The 17203-nt window shown below is 46.6% G+C and overlaps 1 protein-coding gene across 2 annotated transcripts in view; it reads left to right on the top strand.

Annotated features, from left to right (window-relative positions):
• LOC123763529 (receptor-type tyrosine-protein phosphatase epsilon) overlaps positions 1-17203 on the top strand; it is a 104717-nt gene that overhangs the window by 57382 nt on the left and 30132 nt on the right. For both annotated transcript variants that reach the window (XM_069304627.1, XM_069304628.1), the window contains 5 exons: positions 1827-1965; positions 6910-7076; positions 8649-8780; positions 11005-11113; positions 16291-16409. In XM_069304627.1, the coding sequence (XP_069160728.1) occupies positions 1827-1965; positions 6910-7076; positions 8649-8780; positions 11005-11113; positions 16291-16409 (666 nt within the window). The remainder of the gene's footprint in view (positions 1-1826; positions 1966-6909; positions 7077-8648; positions 8781-11004; positions 11114-16290; positions 16410-17203) is intronic.

The raw sequence follows: 17203 nt of genomic DNA, 5'->3' as shown, positions 1-17203 counted from the left end.
GGGCCTCGACTAGGTCAGGCGGGGTCTTGACTAGGTCAGGCAGGGTCTTGACTAGGTCAGGCGGGGTCTTGACTAGGTCAGGCGGGGTCTTGACTATGTCAGGCGGGGTCTTGACTAGGTCAGGCAGGGTCTTGACTAGGTCAGGCGGGGTCTTGACTAGGTCAGGCGGGGTCTTGACTAGGTCAGGCGGGGTCTTGACTAGGTCAGGCGGGGCCTTGACTAGGTCAGGCGGGGTCTTGACTAGGTCAGGCGGGGCCTTGACTAGGTCAGGCGGGGCCTTGACTAGGTCAGGCGGGGCCTTGACTAGGTCAGGCGGGGCCTTGACTAGGTCAGGCGGGGCCTTGACTAGGTCAGGCGGGGCCTCGACTAGGTCAGGCGGGGCCTTGACTAGGTCAGGCGGGGTCTTGACTAGGTCAGGCAGGGTCTTGACTAGGTCAGGCGGGGTCTTGACTAGGTCAGGCAGGGTCTTGACTAGGTCAGGCGGGGCCTTGACTAGGTCAGGCAGGGTCTTGACTAGGTCAGGCAGGGTCTTGACTAGGTCAGGCAAACTTGACTTAAAGACAAAAACTGTGACATACACACTTTTAGTATATAATATGAAGACGATAGGGCCGAAGACCTTATCCTTGAGGAACCCCGCTTGTTACACCCAGCCACTCAGGTGATCCTTGACTAACCCCGCTTGTTACACCCAGCCACTCAGGTGATCCTTGACTAACCCCGCTTGTTACACCCAGCCTCTCAGGTGATCCTTGAGGAATTCCGCTAGTTACACCCAGCCACTCAGGTGATCCTTGAGGAATTCCGCTAGTTACACCCAGCTACTCAGGTGATCCTTGAGGAATTCCGCTAGTTACACCCAGCCACTTAGGTGATCCTTGAGGAACCCCGCTTGTTACACTCAGCCACGTGTTGCATGTAAACACAGCCACGTGTTGCATGTAAACACAGCCACCTGTTACATGTAAACACAGCCACGTGTTGCATGTAAACATAGCCACGTGTTGCATGTAAACACAGCCAAGTGTTGCATGTAAACACAGCCACGTGTTGCATATAAACACAGCCACGTGTTGCTTGTAAACAAATACATGTTATATGTAAAAATGATACTGTGGGAGCCACTTCACAATAATGAGTTATATCATTTGTCACAATTGGCTATTAGTCCCCAGCGCATAGGTTGGAATCCTCCCCATGGTTCCTACTGATGTTCTCATTGGTCACAGTATTGATGGCTACAACTATGGCACTCTGCACAAACTCTCAGCATAGCTAATATGGAGTGTTGCATAAAACATTTACAGTACCTAAAAGGGTTAAGAATTTCGGCTGATAATTGTCGGATTACCAATATCCTCTCTCAACATGCACATTTTCCTATGAAACATGTTGTGAGCTTGCGTTGTTGCGTTTGAGTTGTTACGAATGTTGTTTGAGAATGAGCAACATGAAATGATAGTTGATTCTATATAATGATGCTTCTTTATAATGATGCTTCTATATAATGATGCTTCTATATAATGATGCTTCTTTATAATGATGCTCCTATATAATGATGCTTCTTTATAATGATGCTTCTATATAATTACGATTACTATATTAACTATATGAGAGATATAAGGAAGACCAGAGGAAGGAGGAGAATAGTGAGAGGTAGAGAATATAATTATAGAGAGACATATATTTTTTAATATAACTTACTACAGCTTGCCAAAGATACTAAGCTCACTAAGGCCATCCAACCACATCTGGTATCGTCCTTTTTCATTGTCAAAGTTATTGTTTATAATTTTAATAATGTGACACTAATGTACTGTTGTCAGTACCTCCCCGCATGAACAACATAGTCGATGATTATGTGGCCAAGGACAGGATTCCTGAGAGCGTCAGAGGACTCGACTACTCCACCTACTGTATCATCATCAGGGAGGATCTGTTTGACCATTCACACGGCAGGATCAGGTGAGGATATCTGGATCTGTTCAACCAATCACATGGCAGGGTCAGGTGAGGATATCTGGATTTGTACAACCACTCACACGGCAGTATGAGGTGAGGATATCTGAATCTGTTTAATCTCTCACACGACAGTATGAGGTGAGGATATCTGGATCTGTTTAATCTCTCACACGACAGTATGAGGTGAGGATATCTGGAGCTGTTAGTAGTAGGGATGACGGTCCAGCAGTAACTGAGATTGTTCCAGCTCAGTTACTGCTGGCATGTCAGGGTTTCCAGGTAAGTGAGGATTTTCGAGCCCAGACACAGCTAATCTGTGGGGGTTTCGAGATAAATTTTTCACAGTTAAAGACTTAAATTTTTCAAAGACCATTTTCGGAGAATATGTTCATAGAAGTTTGTTAAAGAGTTCTTATGGGAAAAATTCGAGACAAGAATCCCTAATTCGTTCTTAAAGGTTTCTTATGGCAGAAATTGAAAATTACTTCAGAGTTCATACAAGTTTCTTATAGAAAAAATTCAAGGGCAAAGTCAGTTTTTTTTTTTTTTTTTTTAACACATTAGGTACATCTGCATTAGTGCAGCTACCCTAGACTATATGAAGTGGAGTACAGTGTGTCAAAAAAGCTAAGTAGGTGATGCTAAAAAATCCCCATCACACAGGATGGTTAGTCATACAGAGACATGTGATAAGCGGTCTGCACTGGCAGACTCCGGATGCATTTTGAGGATACCAACAACACAAGATTGAATAAGGTAGCAGTGGTAATACAAGTCCCCATCTCGCAGGATGGTTAGTCATACAGAGCCATGTGTTTAATAGCCTGCACTGGCAAATTTTGGGTATACTGTGAGGATATCTTCAAGAATACGAGAGTGAATAAAGTAATTGCAAAGCTCCAGGTACCTCATGCCAACTGGTCTGAAAGGTCTAATAACTGGGCATTCAGTGATGTAGTGCGGGAGATCGTGCCGTAGTTCCTGCTCACAGAGTTTGCAACTGGAGTGCTCAGGATTGGGAGACCCGTCACCTGCAGCCACCTGCCACAGGTAACGGTAACCCAACCTGATCCTGGCAACCACTGTGTCGCACAGTCTAGTGGACGTTTTGTGCTGTCCATAGATATAGGTTTCAGATCTGAACAAATCATAGCATTTTATACTAGTACTTTCAGGTCGTTGGGAGTCAGTAAGTTCTTTCCTATCAGATCTGAATGTTTGGACCAATACAGTTTTGACAGCAGAGATGGGGATACCTAGATCTAATTCAACTTCAAACTTGTTACACGCTAATTTGGCTGCAATGTCTGTCTCATTATGATGGGTTATATTTATGTGTGAAGGTATCCATACAAAGGAGATTCGAGACCCTTTACTCTGTGCATCAATTAGGTCATTTATAATTGGGAGTATGAGGTTCTTGCTGTCGATCTTCCAAGAGAAGTTTTCGATTGCTTGAAAAGCAGACTTTGAATCACAGAATATTATTCCTCCTCCAATGTTTTTTAATGTACTGGTTGCTAAGTGTAATGCTGCTAGTTCTGCTTGTGTGGAGATCAGCCAGTTGTTTAACCTGACACTGACAGTCTTTGTGCAAATATTATTTCTATAAAACCTACATGCCGCTGCAGTCCGTCCAGTAGAGGATTGGACTGAGCCGTCGGTGTAGACACAGTGCTCGTGAGATCTTAAACTCTCGATGGAGGAGGCAATTGTTTCAAGAGTGACAGCTTTGAGAAGAGCAAGATTCTCATTATCTTTCTTGGTGACAGGTGTGTATGATACTTGAATGGTGGGGTACAGATAAAGAGGAATATCAGAGACTGGTAGATTGCACTTAAAAGGAATGTTAAGTTTAATGAGATTGTAAGCATTGTTGCTCAGCCAATTATCATAAAAGGAGTGAGTTGGTATGTCGGCACCAGTCAAAAGGGTGTTAACAGCACTAAATAATTTGTCTCTGAGCAATGCAGGAGATGTAGGATCTCTCATGACTTTAAGGCAAAAGGTAGTGTTGACTTGCATTATTCTCTCTAGTATGGTTGGAAGCTTCAGTTCTTCCCTCATGTTGATGATTCATGTGCATCTTGAAGCACCAAGAATTATCCTCATGGCCTCATTCTGTACTACTTCAAGTTTGTCCAACACAGAGGAGGGGAAATTAATTAAGTGCAGAGCATTATAATCAACGAGAGATCTAACGAACATCATATAGAATAGTCTAGCATATTTAATATTAATACCAATATTCTTACCAGTAAGTGTTCTCAATGGTTTTAGTCTTTCTTTTAGCCTACGGTGTAGATCATTTACAATGTCACTGTTAATACCAACTCCAAGGTATTTGTGCTGCCTACACGTTTCAATGTTCTGGTTGTTGACCTTGAAAGCTATAGGGACATGAGTTTTCTCTTGAGGATGGAGAACTCTGGATTTAGTTATAAAGATAACAAGACCACATTCAATGCTTTTAGCAGCGAATGAATCAAGTAGAGCTTGCAGTCTAGTTTGGGAATTTGCAACAATGCATATATCATCGGCATAACAAATGACGGCTTCGTCAGGTAGTGTGGGAACATCAATTGTTAATTTATGCATCAGAACATTGAACAGTGTGGGACTTAGCACTCCACCCTGGGGTGTACCCAACTCAAAGGGTGCACAGGGTTTACTTTTGACCCCCTTGAAAAGGACTGAGGCGGTTCTGTTACTCAGGTACCCCCTGAGCCATGTCAACAGTCTTCCCTTAACTCCACAAGAGGCTAGCTGTTCTAGGATTATTTCTCTGTTTGCTGTATCAAAAGCAGTTTGGAGATCAATAAATGCCGCCTGAGAGTTTGGTCCCTCTCTGATAAAATACTCAGCAAAGCAAGTTTGTGTGCTTCTTCCAGGAAGGAAACCATACAGGTTAGGGGCAAGGTGGGGCTTGATTTGAAACATTAGTCTGTCGAGAATAATTCTCTCAAGAACTTTGCACATGCACGACGTCAGAGAAATGGGTCTAAATTTTTGTGAATTAAACTTGGGTATGGGTATTATGAGTCCCTGTGTCCAGCGGTCAGGTAAAACACCCTGCCTTAGACTTTGATTAAACAATTCTAGCAAAGGGCTATTTGGCAGCTCAGCAAGTACTCTCATGGTGTTGTATGTGATGCCATCCTCTCCAGGAGAGGTAGCCTTACCTTTCTTGAGTGCATTTTTATTATTTAGTTTATTTACGAGTTTAAGACCGAAAATATTTCAAAATACCATTTTCAGAGAATATTGTCATAGAAGTTTTGTTAAGGAAAATACACTTCTTAGTAGTAAGTTTAAGTTTTATATCCATTTATGGCTATTTCATCAGTAAAAGACCTAAACAAGACAGAATTCAGCTTTAAGACCGTAAATTACCAAAATTTGTCAGAGTCCAGTAAAGACCAAAAATTATTCAGAGTTCAGTAGACGACCAAAATATGACAGACCATTTTACACCAAATAATTTCAAAGACCATATAAGACCCAAATTGAGACCAGTTAAAGACAGAAAATTAATCAGAGTCCGTTTGTAGACCGAAATATAACAGAGATCATTAAAAGACCGAAATTAATCAGAGACCAGTTTGAGCCCAAAATTCCCCCCCCCCCCCCAAGGCGTTAGAAAAGTGAGGAAATAAGTGTTGGATATTTCCAACAACTACCTTCCTGGTGTATATAATATAGAGGTTCAATATCAATACATATAATAGTATATTTGCCATAATACAGTAAATCAGTTTCATAACAACTAAGTATATGTGCATTTCTACACAATAATCAATAGATGAGAACAAAAACAGCAACTAACAAAAATGTATTAAATAAAAGTCAGCGTGTAACTTACATAAAGCATAACTATCCTGAATGAGACGTGATAAATATTATGGAAATTTCATTCTGAAAATCATTTTACAGCCTAATATATCGCACTTCTAACAGCGTCAACAAAACGCTCAATTTGTTTTGTTTTAGTAAACATTAAAACCTCCGTAATTTTTACGTTTTCCGAGCATCGGCTTCGATAAGTTAGGTGAATTATTAAGGGACGAACTCTTCTGGTTTGACAAAACAGTTCAGCATCGTTTCGTGTCATAATATACTCGTCTTCTCTGTGTTACAATGTAGGCAATGCGTACAAGCCAAAAATTAGCCACGGTTCTTTAACTCGAGTCTTGCTAGCATTCACTTGGAACCATTAAAAGATAAACTGTAACCCCTTTTTTGGAATGACCCGCTGGCTGTATGTCTGTATGCCAGCACTGGTGATTTATATCAAACAACATATTCTTACATTTTTGTATAAACATATTTTCTGTAATTTAGCTTATATTAAAGCTTAACCCAAGAATGATATCACCGGAATGCGACCCGCCGGTTGGCTGACATCCGAATTACCAATCAGTTTTTGTATACAGAGCCTACTAGAGCTTGGCCTTAACTGGTCTCCCTTACATGGGATTAGCATGCAATAGTTCTCCCTCTGAGGATCGAGCGTGCTTGATAATACATTATTGGAGCTTGGATCATTACATATTCAAAGACGAAAGTATAAAGATAAGCATTTATCTACAAATCTCAAAACCTGAAAGCTTGTTTTCCTTAAGATTGAAGCCCCTTGCAACATGCGTCTCAGGAACAGTGTTAGCCGGTCCAGTACGCCGGGAAGCTGATAAGGAGAACTAGCCTAGCCTAACCTAGCCTAGCCTAGCCTAACCTAACCTAACCTATCTCTAGTGTTTAAACGTAACACTTAGTAATCAGCAAAATCCATGTAGTTGAGACCAATTTGTAAGACTTTCCAAGCGTTTTGAGGAAAATTTATACTCATTCGTAATCCTCTGCATGGGTTGTTAGATCGTATGTAGTCCATAATAGTGGTTTCTAACGCCTTCGTATATGACTTCCCATCTTGTTCTTACTCCTGCACAGCGAATATCAAATCATTTTAGCGAAGAAGGACGACCTAGCGCAGGAAGCATTTGGCCTAGGAACAGGGACGGACCCGCACTACGACCCGCAATACAAGAACCCTGAGGCGCTCTACAGAGTCTTCCCCAAGGTTAAATACCAAGGCGGGAGACACATCTTCGTCTTCGGTATGTGGCCGTCTACAGAAGTCTGTCTACGTGTGCTAACTCTAGCTAGTTTTACTCTCTGCCATTTGCTAGATTACCTGTAAGTTTCCTTAACTTGGGCTAGTTTTTAACGTGCTACTAATTTAAACATTTATACTCTAGTAAGATGTACATTCTGTACTTCTTGGTACATTCTCAAGCTCATTGACTGTGATTCAACCGCTTCTCAAGCTCATTGGCTGTGATTCAACCACTTCTCAAGCTCATTGGCTGTGATTCAACGCCTTCTCACGATCAATGGTTGCCATCCAACCCACCCTCAAGATCAATAGTTGTCATCCAACCTTCCTCAAGGTCAATAGTTGTCATCCAACCCACCCTCAAAATCAAAGGATGCCATCCAACCCACCCTCAAAATCAAAGGATGCCATCCAACCCACCCTCAAGATCAAAGGATGCCATCCAACCCACCCTCAAGATCAAAGGATGCCATCCAACCCACCCTCAAGATCAAAGGATGCCATCCAACCCACCCTCAAGATCAAAGGATGCCATCCAACCCACCCTCAAGATCAAAGGATGCCATCCAACCCACCCTCAAAATCAAAGGATGCCATCCAACCCACCCTCAAAATCAAAGGATGACATCCAACCCACCCTCAAAATCAAAGGATGCCATCCAACCCACCCTCAAAATCAAAGGATGACATCCAACCCACCCTCAAAATCAAAGGATGACATCCAACCCACCCCTCAAGATCAAGGGACGTCATCTAACCCACCCCTCAAGATCAAGGGACGTCATCCAACCCACTCTCTAAATCAAAGGATGACATCCAACCCACCCCTCAAGATCAAGGGACGTCATAAAACCCACCTTCAACATCAAGGGACGTCATCCATCCCACCCATAAGCTCCTGGTGTCCGGTATGTCCACCCAGGGTGAGAGACGCCGCTGCTCGCAGTCTGATGCATGAATTAGAGCCTGGTTGATCAGGTATCCTTTGCAAGCGTTTACCACATACCCTTTGAACACCTAGGTGAGGTGCACCGTGTACTAAAGTAGGTGAGTACACAGTGAGAGGTCGGCTAGGTATGCTCCTTATATTTTGAGGGAGAGTGTTGAAGCCTTGGGACCCCAATGTTTAGAGATATGTCTCTCAATGGGCCCACTGCACCTCTACTTTTCAAAGGGGCTAGTTCGTTCATTTCTGCCATGCCTGATAGTCTCGTAAGGGATTATCTCAGAGTGCAGAATTGGAACCAGTCCCTCAAATATTTTCAGAGTAAATTATTATATGCATATCTCCCTCTCGCTTGTGCTCTAAGGAGCCTAGTTTAAGGGATTTCAAGCGGTCACAATAATTAGGATATTTTATTGAATGGATTCTGTGCGTCCTCCAGGATCAGCAGCTGTCGCTTTAAATAGGGTTGTTACTACGCAATAGTATACCACCCTGGATAACACTTGTGTCTAATAGAGTACTATTATTGGCTTTAATCTCCCAAGTGACCATTGTGGGTTGTGACTGCGGCCCTAGTGTATGGTGGGTCATGGTTGTAACTACGTGAATTCTCATCTCATAAATCAGGGGAAGACCAGTGGGCCACGTGCCAAGATTGCAATGGACCTCTGGTGCCAAACACGGTATATTACTACAAGTTCCGCATGTTCACCAAAATGGGCTATGGCGACTCCAGGATCTACAGCTTCAGGACCCAGCGTAAGATCTCTTATTTTGTTAATGAACACAATGTTTATATTAGCATTACACCTGTTTGTTTATGTTTGACTTTTATAGAGACCATATATGTAAACCTCTACGAGTAAAGTATACATTACTCTTGGTGTTTCCCCTTCATTACTCCCTTCACTACCGTCCCCCCCTCCCCTGCCTTTCCCCCCCTGACTCACCACTCCCCTGCATCTCCCCCTGACTCACCACTCCCCTGACTCACCACTCCCCTGACTCACCACTCCCCTGACTCACCACTCCCCTGCCTCTCCCCTTGACTCGCCACTCCCCTGCCTCTCCACCTGACTCACCACTCCCCTGCCTCTCCCCTTGACTCGCCACTCCCCTGCCTCTCCCCCTGACTCACCACTCCCTACCTCTCCTCCTGACTCACCACTCCCCTGCCTATCCCCCCTAACTCACCACTCCCTGACTCACCACTCCCCTGCCTCTCCCCCTTACTCACCACTCCCCTGCCTCTCCTCCTGACTCACCACTCCCCTGCCTCTCCCCCTGACTCACCACTCCCCTGCCTCTTCCCCTGACTCACCACTCCCCTGCCTCTCCCCTACTCACCACTCCCCTGCCTCTCCCCCTGACTCACCACTCCCCTGCCTCTCCCCCTGGCTCACCACTCCCCTGCCTCTCCCCCTGACTCACCACTCCCCTGCTTCTCCCCCTGACTCACCACTCCCCTGCCTCTCCTCCTGACTCACCACTCCCCTGCCTCTCCCCCTGACTCACCACTCCCCTGCCTCTCCCCCTGACTCACCACTCCCCTGTTTCTCCTCCTGACTCACCACTCCCCTGCCTCTCCCCCTGACTCACCACTCCCCTGTTTCTCCTCCTGACTCGCCACTCCCCTGCCTATCCCCCTGACTCACCACTCCCCTGTTTCTCCTCCTGACCCACCACTCCCCTGCCTCTCCCCATGACTCACTACTCCCCTGTTTCTCCTCCTGACTCACCACTCCCCTGTTTCTCCCCCTGACTCACCACTCCCCTGCCTCTCCTGACTCACCACTCCCCTGCCTCTCCCCCTGACTCACCACTCCCCTGCCTCTCCTGACTCACCACTCCCCTGCCTCTCCCCCTGACTCACCACTCCCCTGCCGCTCCCCCTGACTCACCACTCCCTGCCTCTCCACCTGACTCACCACTCCCCTGCCTCTCCTTCTGACTCACCACTCCCCTGTTTCTCCTCCTGACTCACCACTCCCCTGCCTATCCCCCTGACTCACCACTCCCCTGTTTCTCCTCCTGACTCACCACTCCCCTGTTTCTCCCCCTGACTCACCTCTCCCCTTCCTCTCCTCCTGACTCACCACTCCCCTGCCTTTCCCCCTGACTCACCACTCCCCTGTTTCTCCTCCTGATTCACCACCCCCCTGTTTCTCCCCCTGACTCACCTCTCCCTGCCTCTCCACCTGACTCACCACTCCCGTTTCTCCTCCTGACTCACCACTCCCGTTTCTCCCACTGACTCACCACTCCCCTGCCTCTCCTGACTCACCACTCCCCTGTTTCTCCTCCTGACTCACCACTCCCCCTGACTCACCACTCCCCTGCCGCGCCCCCTGACTCACCACTCCCTGCCTCTCCACCTGACTCACCACTCCCTTGTTTCTCCTCCTGACTCATAACTCCCCTGTTTCTCCCCCTGACTCACCACTCCCCTGTTTCTCCCCCTGACTCACCACTCCCCTGACTCACTACTCCCTGCCTCTCCACCTGACTCACCACTCCCTGCCTCTCCACCTGACTCACCACTCCCTGCCTCTCCCACTGACTCACCACTCCCCTGCCTCTCCTGACTCACCACTCCCCCTGACTCACCACTCCCCTGCCTCTCCCACTGACTCACCACTCCCCTGCCTCTCCCACTGACTCACCACTCCCCTGCCTCTCCTGACTCCACTCCCCCTGACTCACCACTCCCCTGCCTCTCCTGACTCCACTCCCCCTGACTCACCACTCCCCTGCCTCTCCTGACTCACCACTCCCCTGCCTCTCCTGACTCACCACTCCCTGCCTCTCCACCTGACTCACCACTCCCCTGCCTCTCCACCTGACTCACCACTCCCTGCCTCTCCACCTGACTCACCACTCCCCTGCCTCTCCTGACTCACCACTCCCCTGCCTCTCCTGACTCACCACTCCCCTGCCTCTCCTGACTCACCACTCCCCCTGACTCACCACTCTCCTCCGCCAGCATGGAACTTCTTCCAACCGCCGGTGGTGGTGTTGTTTGTGCTGCTGGTGCTCGTGAGCCTCACCGTCGCCGGGTACTATAGCTACCGCAAAGTCGCCACCAATAACCTGTGAGTCCTGTGTCTTGTGAGTCCTGTGTCTTGTGAGTCCTGTGTCTTGTGAGTCCTGTGTCTTGTGAGTCGTGTGTCTTGTGAGTCCTGTGTCTTGTGAGTCCTGTGTCTTGTGAGTCCTGTGTCTTGTGAGTCCTGTGTCTTGTGAGTCGTGTGTCTTGTGAGTCCTGTGTCTTGTGAGTCCTGTGTCTTGTGAGTCCTGTGTCTTGTGAGTCCTGTGTCTTGTGAGTCCTGTGTCTTGTGTTTTGTGAGTCGTGTGTCTTGTGAGTCCTGTGTCTTGTGAGTCCTGTGTCTTGTGTTTTGTGAGTCGTGTGTCTTGTGAGTCCTATGTCTTGTGAGTCCTGTGTCTTGTGAGTCCTGTGTCTTGTGAGTCGTGTGTCTTGTGAGTCCTGTGTCTTGTGAGTCGTGTGTCTTGTGAGTCGTGTGTCTTGTGAGTCCTGTGTCTTGTGAGTCCTGTGTCTTGTGAGTCCTGTGTCTTGTGAGTCGTGTGTCTTGTGAGTCCTGTGTCTTGTGAGTCGTGTGTCTTGTGAGTCCTGTGTCTTAATTGTGAGTCCTGTGTCTTGTGAGTCCTGTGTCTTGTGAGTCCTGTGTCTTGTGAGTCCTGTGTCTTGTGAGTCCTGTGTCTTGTGTTTTGTGAGTCGTGTGTCTTGTGAGTCCTGTGTCTTGTGTTTTGTGAGTCGTGTGTCTTGTGAGTCGTGTGTCTTGTGAGTCCTGTGTCTTGTGAGTCGTGTGTCTTGTGAGTCCTGTGTCTTGTGAGTCGTGTGTCTTGTGAGTCCTGTGTCTTGTGAGTCCTGTGTCTTGTGAGTCCTGTGTCTTGTGAGTCGTGTGTCTTGTGAGTCGTGTGTCTTGTGAGTCCTGTGTCTTGTGAGTCCTGTGTCTTGTGAGTCCTGTGTCTTGTGAGTCCTGTGTCTTGTGAGTCCTGTGTCTTGTGAGTCCTGTGTCTTGTGAGTCGTGTGTCTTGTGAGTCCTGTGTCTTGTGAGTCCTGTGTCTTGTGAGTTGTGTGTCTTGTGAGTTGTGTGTCTTGTGAGTCCTGTGTCTTGTGAGTCCTGTCTTGTGAGTCCTGTGTCTTGCGAGTCCTGTGTCTTGTGAGTCCTGTGTCTTGTGAGTCCTGTGTCTTGTGAGTCCTGTGTCTTGTGAGTTGTGTGTCTTGTGAGTCCTGTGTCTTGTGAGTCCTGTGTCTTGTGAGTCGTGTGTCTTGTGAGTCCTGTGAGTCGTGTGTCTTGTGTTTTGTGAGTCGTGTGTCTTGTGAGTCCTGTGTCTTGTGAGTCCTGTGTCTTGTGAGTCCTGTGTCTTGTGAGTTGTGTGTCTTGTGAGTCGTGTGTCTTGTGAGTCGTGTGGTCTTGTGTGTCTTGTGAGTCCTGTGTCTTGTGTATCTTGTGTTTTGTGAGTCGTGTGTCTTGTGAGTCGTGTGTCTTGTGAGTCCTGTGTCTTGTGTGTCTTGTGAGTCGTGCGTTTTGTGTGTCTTGTGAGTCGTGTGTCTTGTGAGTCCTGTCTTGTGTGTCTTGTATTTTGTGAGTCGTGTGTCTTGTGAGTCGTGTGTCTTGTGAGTAGTGTGTTTTGTGTGTCTTGTGAGTCGTGTGTCTTGTGAGTCCTGTCTTGTGTGTCTTGTGTTTTGTGAGTCGTGTGTCTTGTGTCTTGTGAGTCGTGTGTCTTGTGAATCCTGTGTCTTGTGTGTCTTGTGTTTTGTGAGTCGTGTGTCTTGTGTATTGTGAGTCGTGTGTCTTGTGAGTCGTGTGTCTTGTGAGTCGTGTGTCTTGTGAGTCGTGTGTTTTGTGTGTCTTGTGAGTCGTGTGTCTTGTGAATCCTGTGTCTTGTGTGTCTTGTGTTTTATGAGTCGTGTGTCTTGTGTCTTGTGAGTCGTGTGTCTTGTGAGTCGTGTGTTTTGTGTCTTGTGAGTCGTGTGTCTTGTGAATCCTGTGTCTTGTGTGTCTTGTGTTTTATGAGTCGTGTGTCTTGTGTCTTGTGAGTCGTGTGTCTTGTGAGTCTTGTGTCTTGTGAGTCCTGTGTCTTGTGAGTCGTGTGTCTTGTGTGTCTTGTGAGTCGTGTGTTTTGTGTGTCGTGTGTCTTGTGAGTCCTGTGCCTTGTGTCTTGTGAGTCGTGTGTCTTGTGTCTTGTAAGTCCTGTGTCTTGTGAGTTCTGTGTCTTGTGAGTCGTGTGTCTTGTGAGTCGTGTGTCTTGTGAGTCGTGTGTCTTGTGAGTCGTGTCTTGTGAGTCGTGTGTCTTGTGAGTCGTGTGTCTTGTGAGTCGTGTGTCTTGTGAGTCGTGTGTCTTGTGAGTCGTGTGTCTTGTGAGTCCTGTGTCTTGTGAGTCCTGTGTCTTGTGAGTCCTGTGTTTTGTGTCTTGTGTCTTGTGAGTTGTGTGTCTTGTGTCCTGTCCCGGACTTCCTGAAGGCGGGTTGGAGCTTAAACCTCCAAAGAGCTCTGGTTTCTACACCAAATCGTTCCTCGCGTACAGGTAGACAACGTCCCCCAACCACTCTCTGCAGGAACAGACAACCGACCTCGACAGCCACACTCTCGCTACCGCCGGTCAACCAACTCTGATCTATAGAGTGCTTGTAGTTTTCTTAGATCACCCTCTTGATCTTGGAGAGGGGATCAGCGCCACATCTCTACGGGGTGCGGCTCCAACACTGGCCTCGTTGTTCTGTGCACACACCCTACTTGAGCCGCCGTGACTCCCCACTCTCTCCTTGTTTGGAATGGTCTCCTCAATCCCCTTTTTCTGAATTAGTATTCCTTATCACCCTGTCTACAGCTTTTATGTTTTCTCTCTCTCTCCCTCTTTTCTGCTTTCTAGGAAGCCTCACCAGGACAATGGCAAACACCTGTTAACTATATACATTTAATGACAAAGAACATATACAGTACACTGACATAACAGAAATAAAAGTATTAACCCAAACACTTTAAGCTACCATATCCTGGTTGCAATCCAATACCATCCTGGCTTCACCAGCCGTCTATATCAGTGGTTGCCCAACTCTGCCACTTATTATTTCCTCACCAAGTGGGTTAATTCTCTTAATAGTAATATTGCACAGTCAACCCTAGAATATATATATATATATATATATATATATATATATATATATATATATATATATATATATATATATATATATATATATATATATATATATATATATATATATATGACAATGTCAGACCACGGAGGAAAAATGAAACAGGAAATTTCCTTAAGTACTTTCGTATATTAAATACATCTTCACCTTCTGAAGATGTATTTAATATACGAAAGTACTTAAGGAAATTTCCTGTTTCATTTTTCCTCCGTGGTCTGACATTGTCACATTCTTAATCACGTGTTTATTTTCGTGATATACACATATATATATATATATATATATATATATATATATATATATATATATATATATATATATATATATATATATATATATATATATAGGGTCAGGTTTGTTAGAATATATATATATATATATATATATATATATATATATATATATATATATATATATATATATATATATATATATATATATATTTCAGCCAATGGCTGCAACACTAGAAACATCAGAATTACACAGTCAGTCCTGTAAACATATAAAGCTATGCCTGTGGCCAAGACACTAGAAACATCTGCATGAAAATTCCTCAACACAAAAATGGCCAATCACCCACCTTCCACTGTGTCTTACACGACAATGACATTCAAGCACTCTCCCGATACATTATAAGTAGTCACCATGAACCTCCGCTCTGCATTTAGGGTCTCACTATCCTGTATAACTCTGGGTTTTCCCAGAACTGTCTACAAGAGTCTTCTGTAGCTCTCCCATACTGCTACACCATGAAGTTTCCCTTGAACACCAGTGATGCTCCACCACTGACTACACAGACACGTGCAACTCCACTTCCTGTTGCTTCACACAGCTTGAGGTCCAGCTCCTCATTATGGGGGTCTGCTCTTCCACAGAGTTCAGTACTTCTTCTACAGCCTTGGAGTAGCATCCACTAACTCCTTCCCTGGCTTTGAAGTTCCCCCATCAACTCCTTCTCCACACAAAACTGCAACCCATCGACACGCCAATAAAAATGTTTCCTTACTAACATATAACTAAAATATATGCACACACAATAAATGTCTTCACCAGACATCTCTCCGACTCCCGCACGTCGCGAGGGGGAACGCCCCCGTTCGGACGGATCCATGCTCCGCCTTCCTTGGGCGGCCCTCCGCCCTGCGAGCTGCCTGCCGCGCCTCCCTCAGTCAGCCTTTGGCCTCTGGAGAGAGTGGATGTATCACTCCTCTCCCCAGGAGGTTCCTCTATCTTTACTCTCTTATTTAAGCTTTCTGTCTTAATAAAGTATGCATAATGTATCCATAAACACTTGCTACGATCGTTGGGCACATGATCAACTACAGGCAATCACTAGCAACTGGTTAAAATGGACTTACCAAAGAATTTGTTAGACGCGGGGGCGCATCCAGGTCCGGCCTCTGACGTTGGCGATCTCCTTGCCCACAAAAATTGCTATTAAACTGCTTCACAAGGCTCCTCTCATTCCTGACTCGAGCACTAAGTCTTTCCCAGGCTTCATACACGAACGCCTGATTAGTTCCTCCTCTTAACAGAGCACGAAATTAGAGATTCTTCCCTTACTGTCAGGAGCCTAAAGACACTGTACCTTCCTCCCACGACTTCCACTGCTCGAGTAAAGTCAAGACCCCTGCCATGAGCCTCATACCTTCCTCAGAAAGTCTCGACATCTCATGTCAAGTCATTTATGTACATAATTATCCACTGCCCATGCTTTTAAACTATTCGTCAATACTGGCCAAGTATTTAATACTTATTTACATGTCTATATTTCCCTTGACCGCTTAGTTGGGTCAGGTTTGCTAAATAACTCTCACAAGGGGTAGACTCGTTTTCCAGCTACCTGGGATCATAACACTTGTGAATCCCGTGTCTTGTGAGTCCTGTGTCTTGTGAGACCTGTGTCTTGTGAGTCCTGTGTCTTGTGAGTTGTATGTCTTATGAGTCCTGTGTCTTGTGAGTTGTGTGTCCTGCGACTCGTGTGTCGTGGCCTGTGGTGTGTGTGTGTGATGTATGTTGTGCTCTGACCTGCATGTTTCCGGTGCCGTTTGCTAGCGTTTAACCGACTATTATACCCCCTTGCCGGAGCAGGGAAGAGCGGGTGCCCTTCGACCTCAGCTGGATGTTCCAGCTAGACTCCCTGATCTGCATGCAGCGCCCAGTCAAGGTCTCTGAGCTCCACCAGACCCTCACCGCCCTCCTCGCCAACGGTACGTCCTCACCTCGACTAGCATCTTGTCCCCTTCGCACGGTAGGTCGCTTCTTTGTCGTGGTACGTCCACACCCCTCTTGGTAGGTTGCTGCTTCCCCCTGTGGTACCTTATCCCCCCTCCGACTCCCTCGTGGTGCCTTATCCTCCCTCGTGGTGCCTTATTCTCCCTCGTGGTACCTTATCCTCCCTTGTGGTGCCTTATCCTCCCTCGTGGTGCCTTATCCTCCCTCGTGGTGCCTTATCCTCCCTCGTGGTGCCTTATTCTCCCTCGTGGTACCTTATCCTCCCTTGTGGTGCCTTATCCTCCCTCGTGGTGCCTTATCCTCCCTCGTGGTGCCTTATTCTCCCTCGTGGTACCTTATCCTCCCTTGTGGTGCCTTATCCTCCCTCGTGGAGCCTTATCCTCCATCGTGGTGCCTTATACGCCCTCGTGGTGTTTTATCCTCCCTCGTGGTACCTTATCCTCCCTCGTGGTGCCTTATCCTCCCTCGTGGTGCCTTATCCTCCCTCGTGGTGCCTTATCCTCCCTCGTGGCGCCTTATCCCTCCCTCGTGGTGCCTTATCCCTCCCTCGTGGTACCTTATCCCTCCCTCGTGGTGCCTTATCCTCCCTCGTGGTGCCTTATCCTCCCTCGTGGTGCCTTATCCTCCCTCGTGGTCTTTTATCCTCCCTCGTGGTACCTTATCCTCCCTCGTGGTACCTTATCCTCCTTCGTGGTGCCTCATCCTCCCTCGTGGTGCCTTATCATCCCTCGTGGTGCCTTATCCTCCCTCGTGGTGCCTTATCCTCCCT

Source organism: Procambarus clarkii, chromosome 52 (genome assembly GCF_040958095.1).
Source record: "Procambarus clarkii isolate CNS0578487 chromosome 52, FALCON_Pclarkii_2.0, whole genome shotgun sequence".
NCBI classification, from domain to species: Eukaryota; Metazoa; Arthropoda; class Malacostraca; order Decapoda; family Cambaridae; genus Procambarus; species Procambarus clarkii.
Note: the sequence above shows the minus strand (reverse complement) of the source record. Positions and strands in the feature narration are given on the sequence as shown.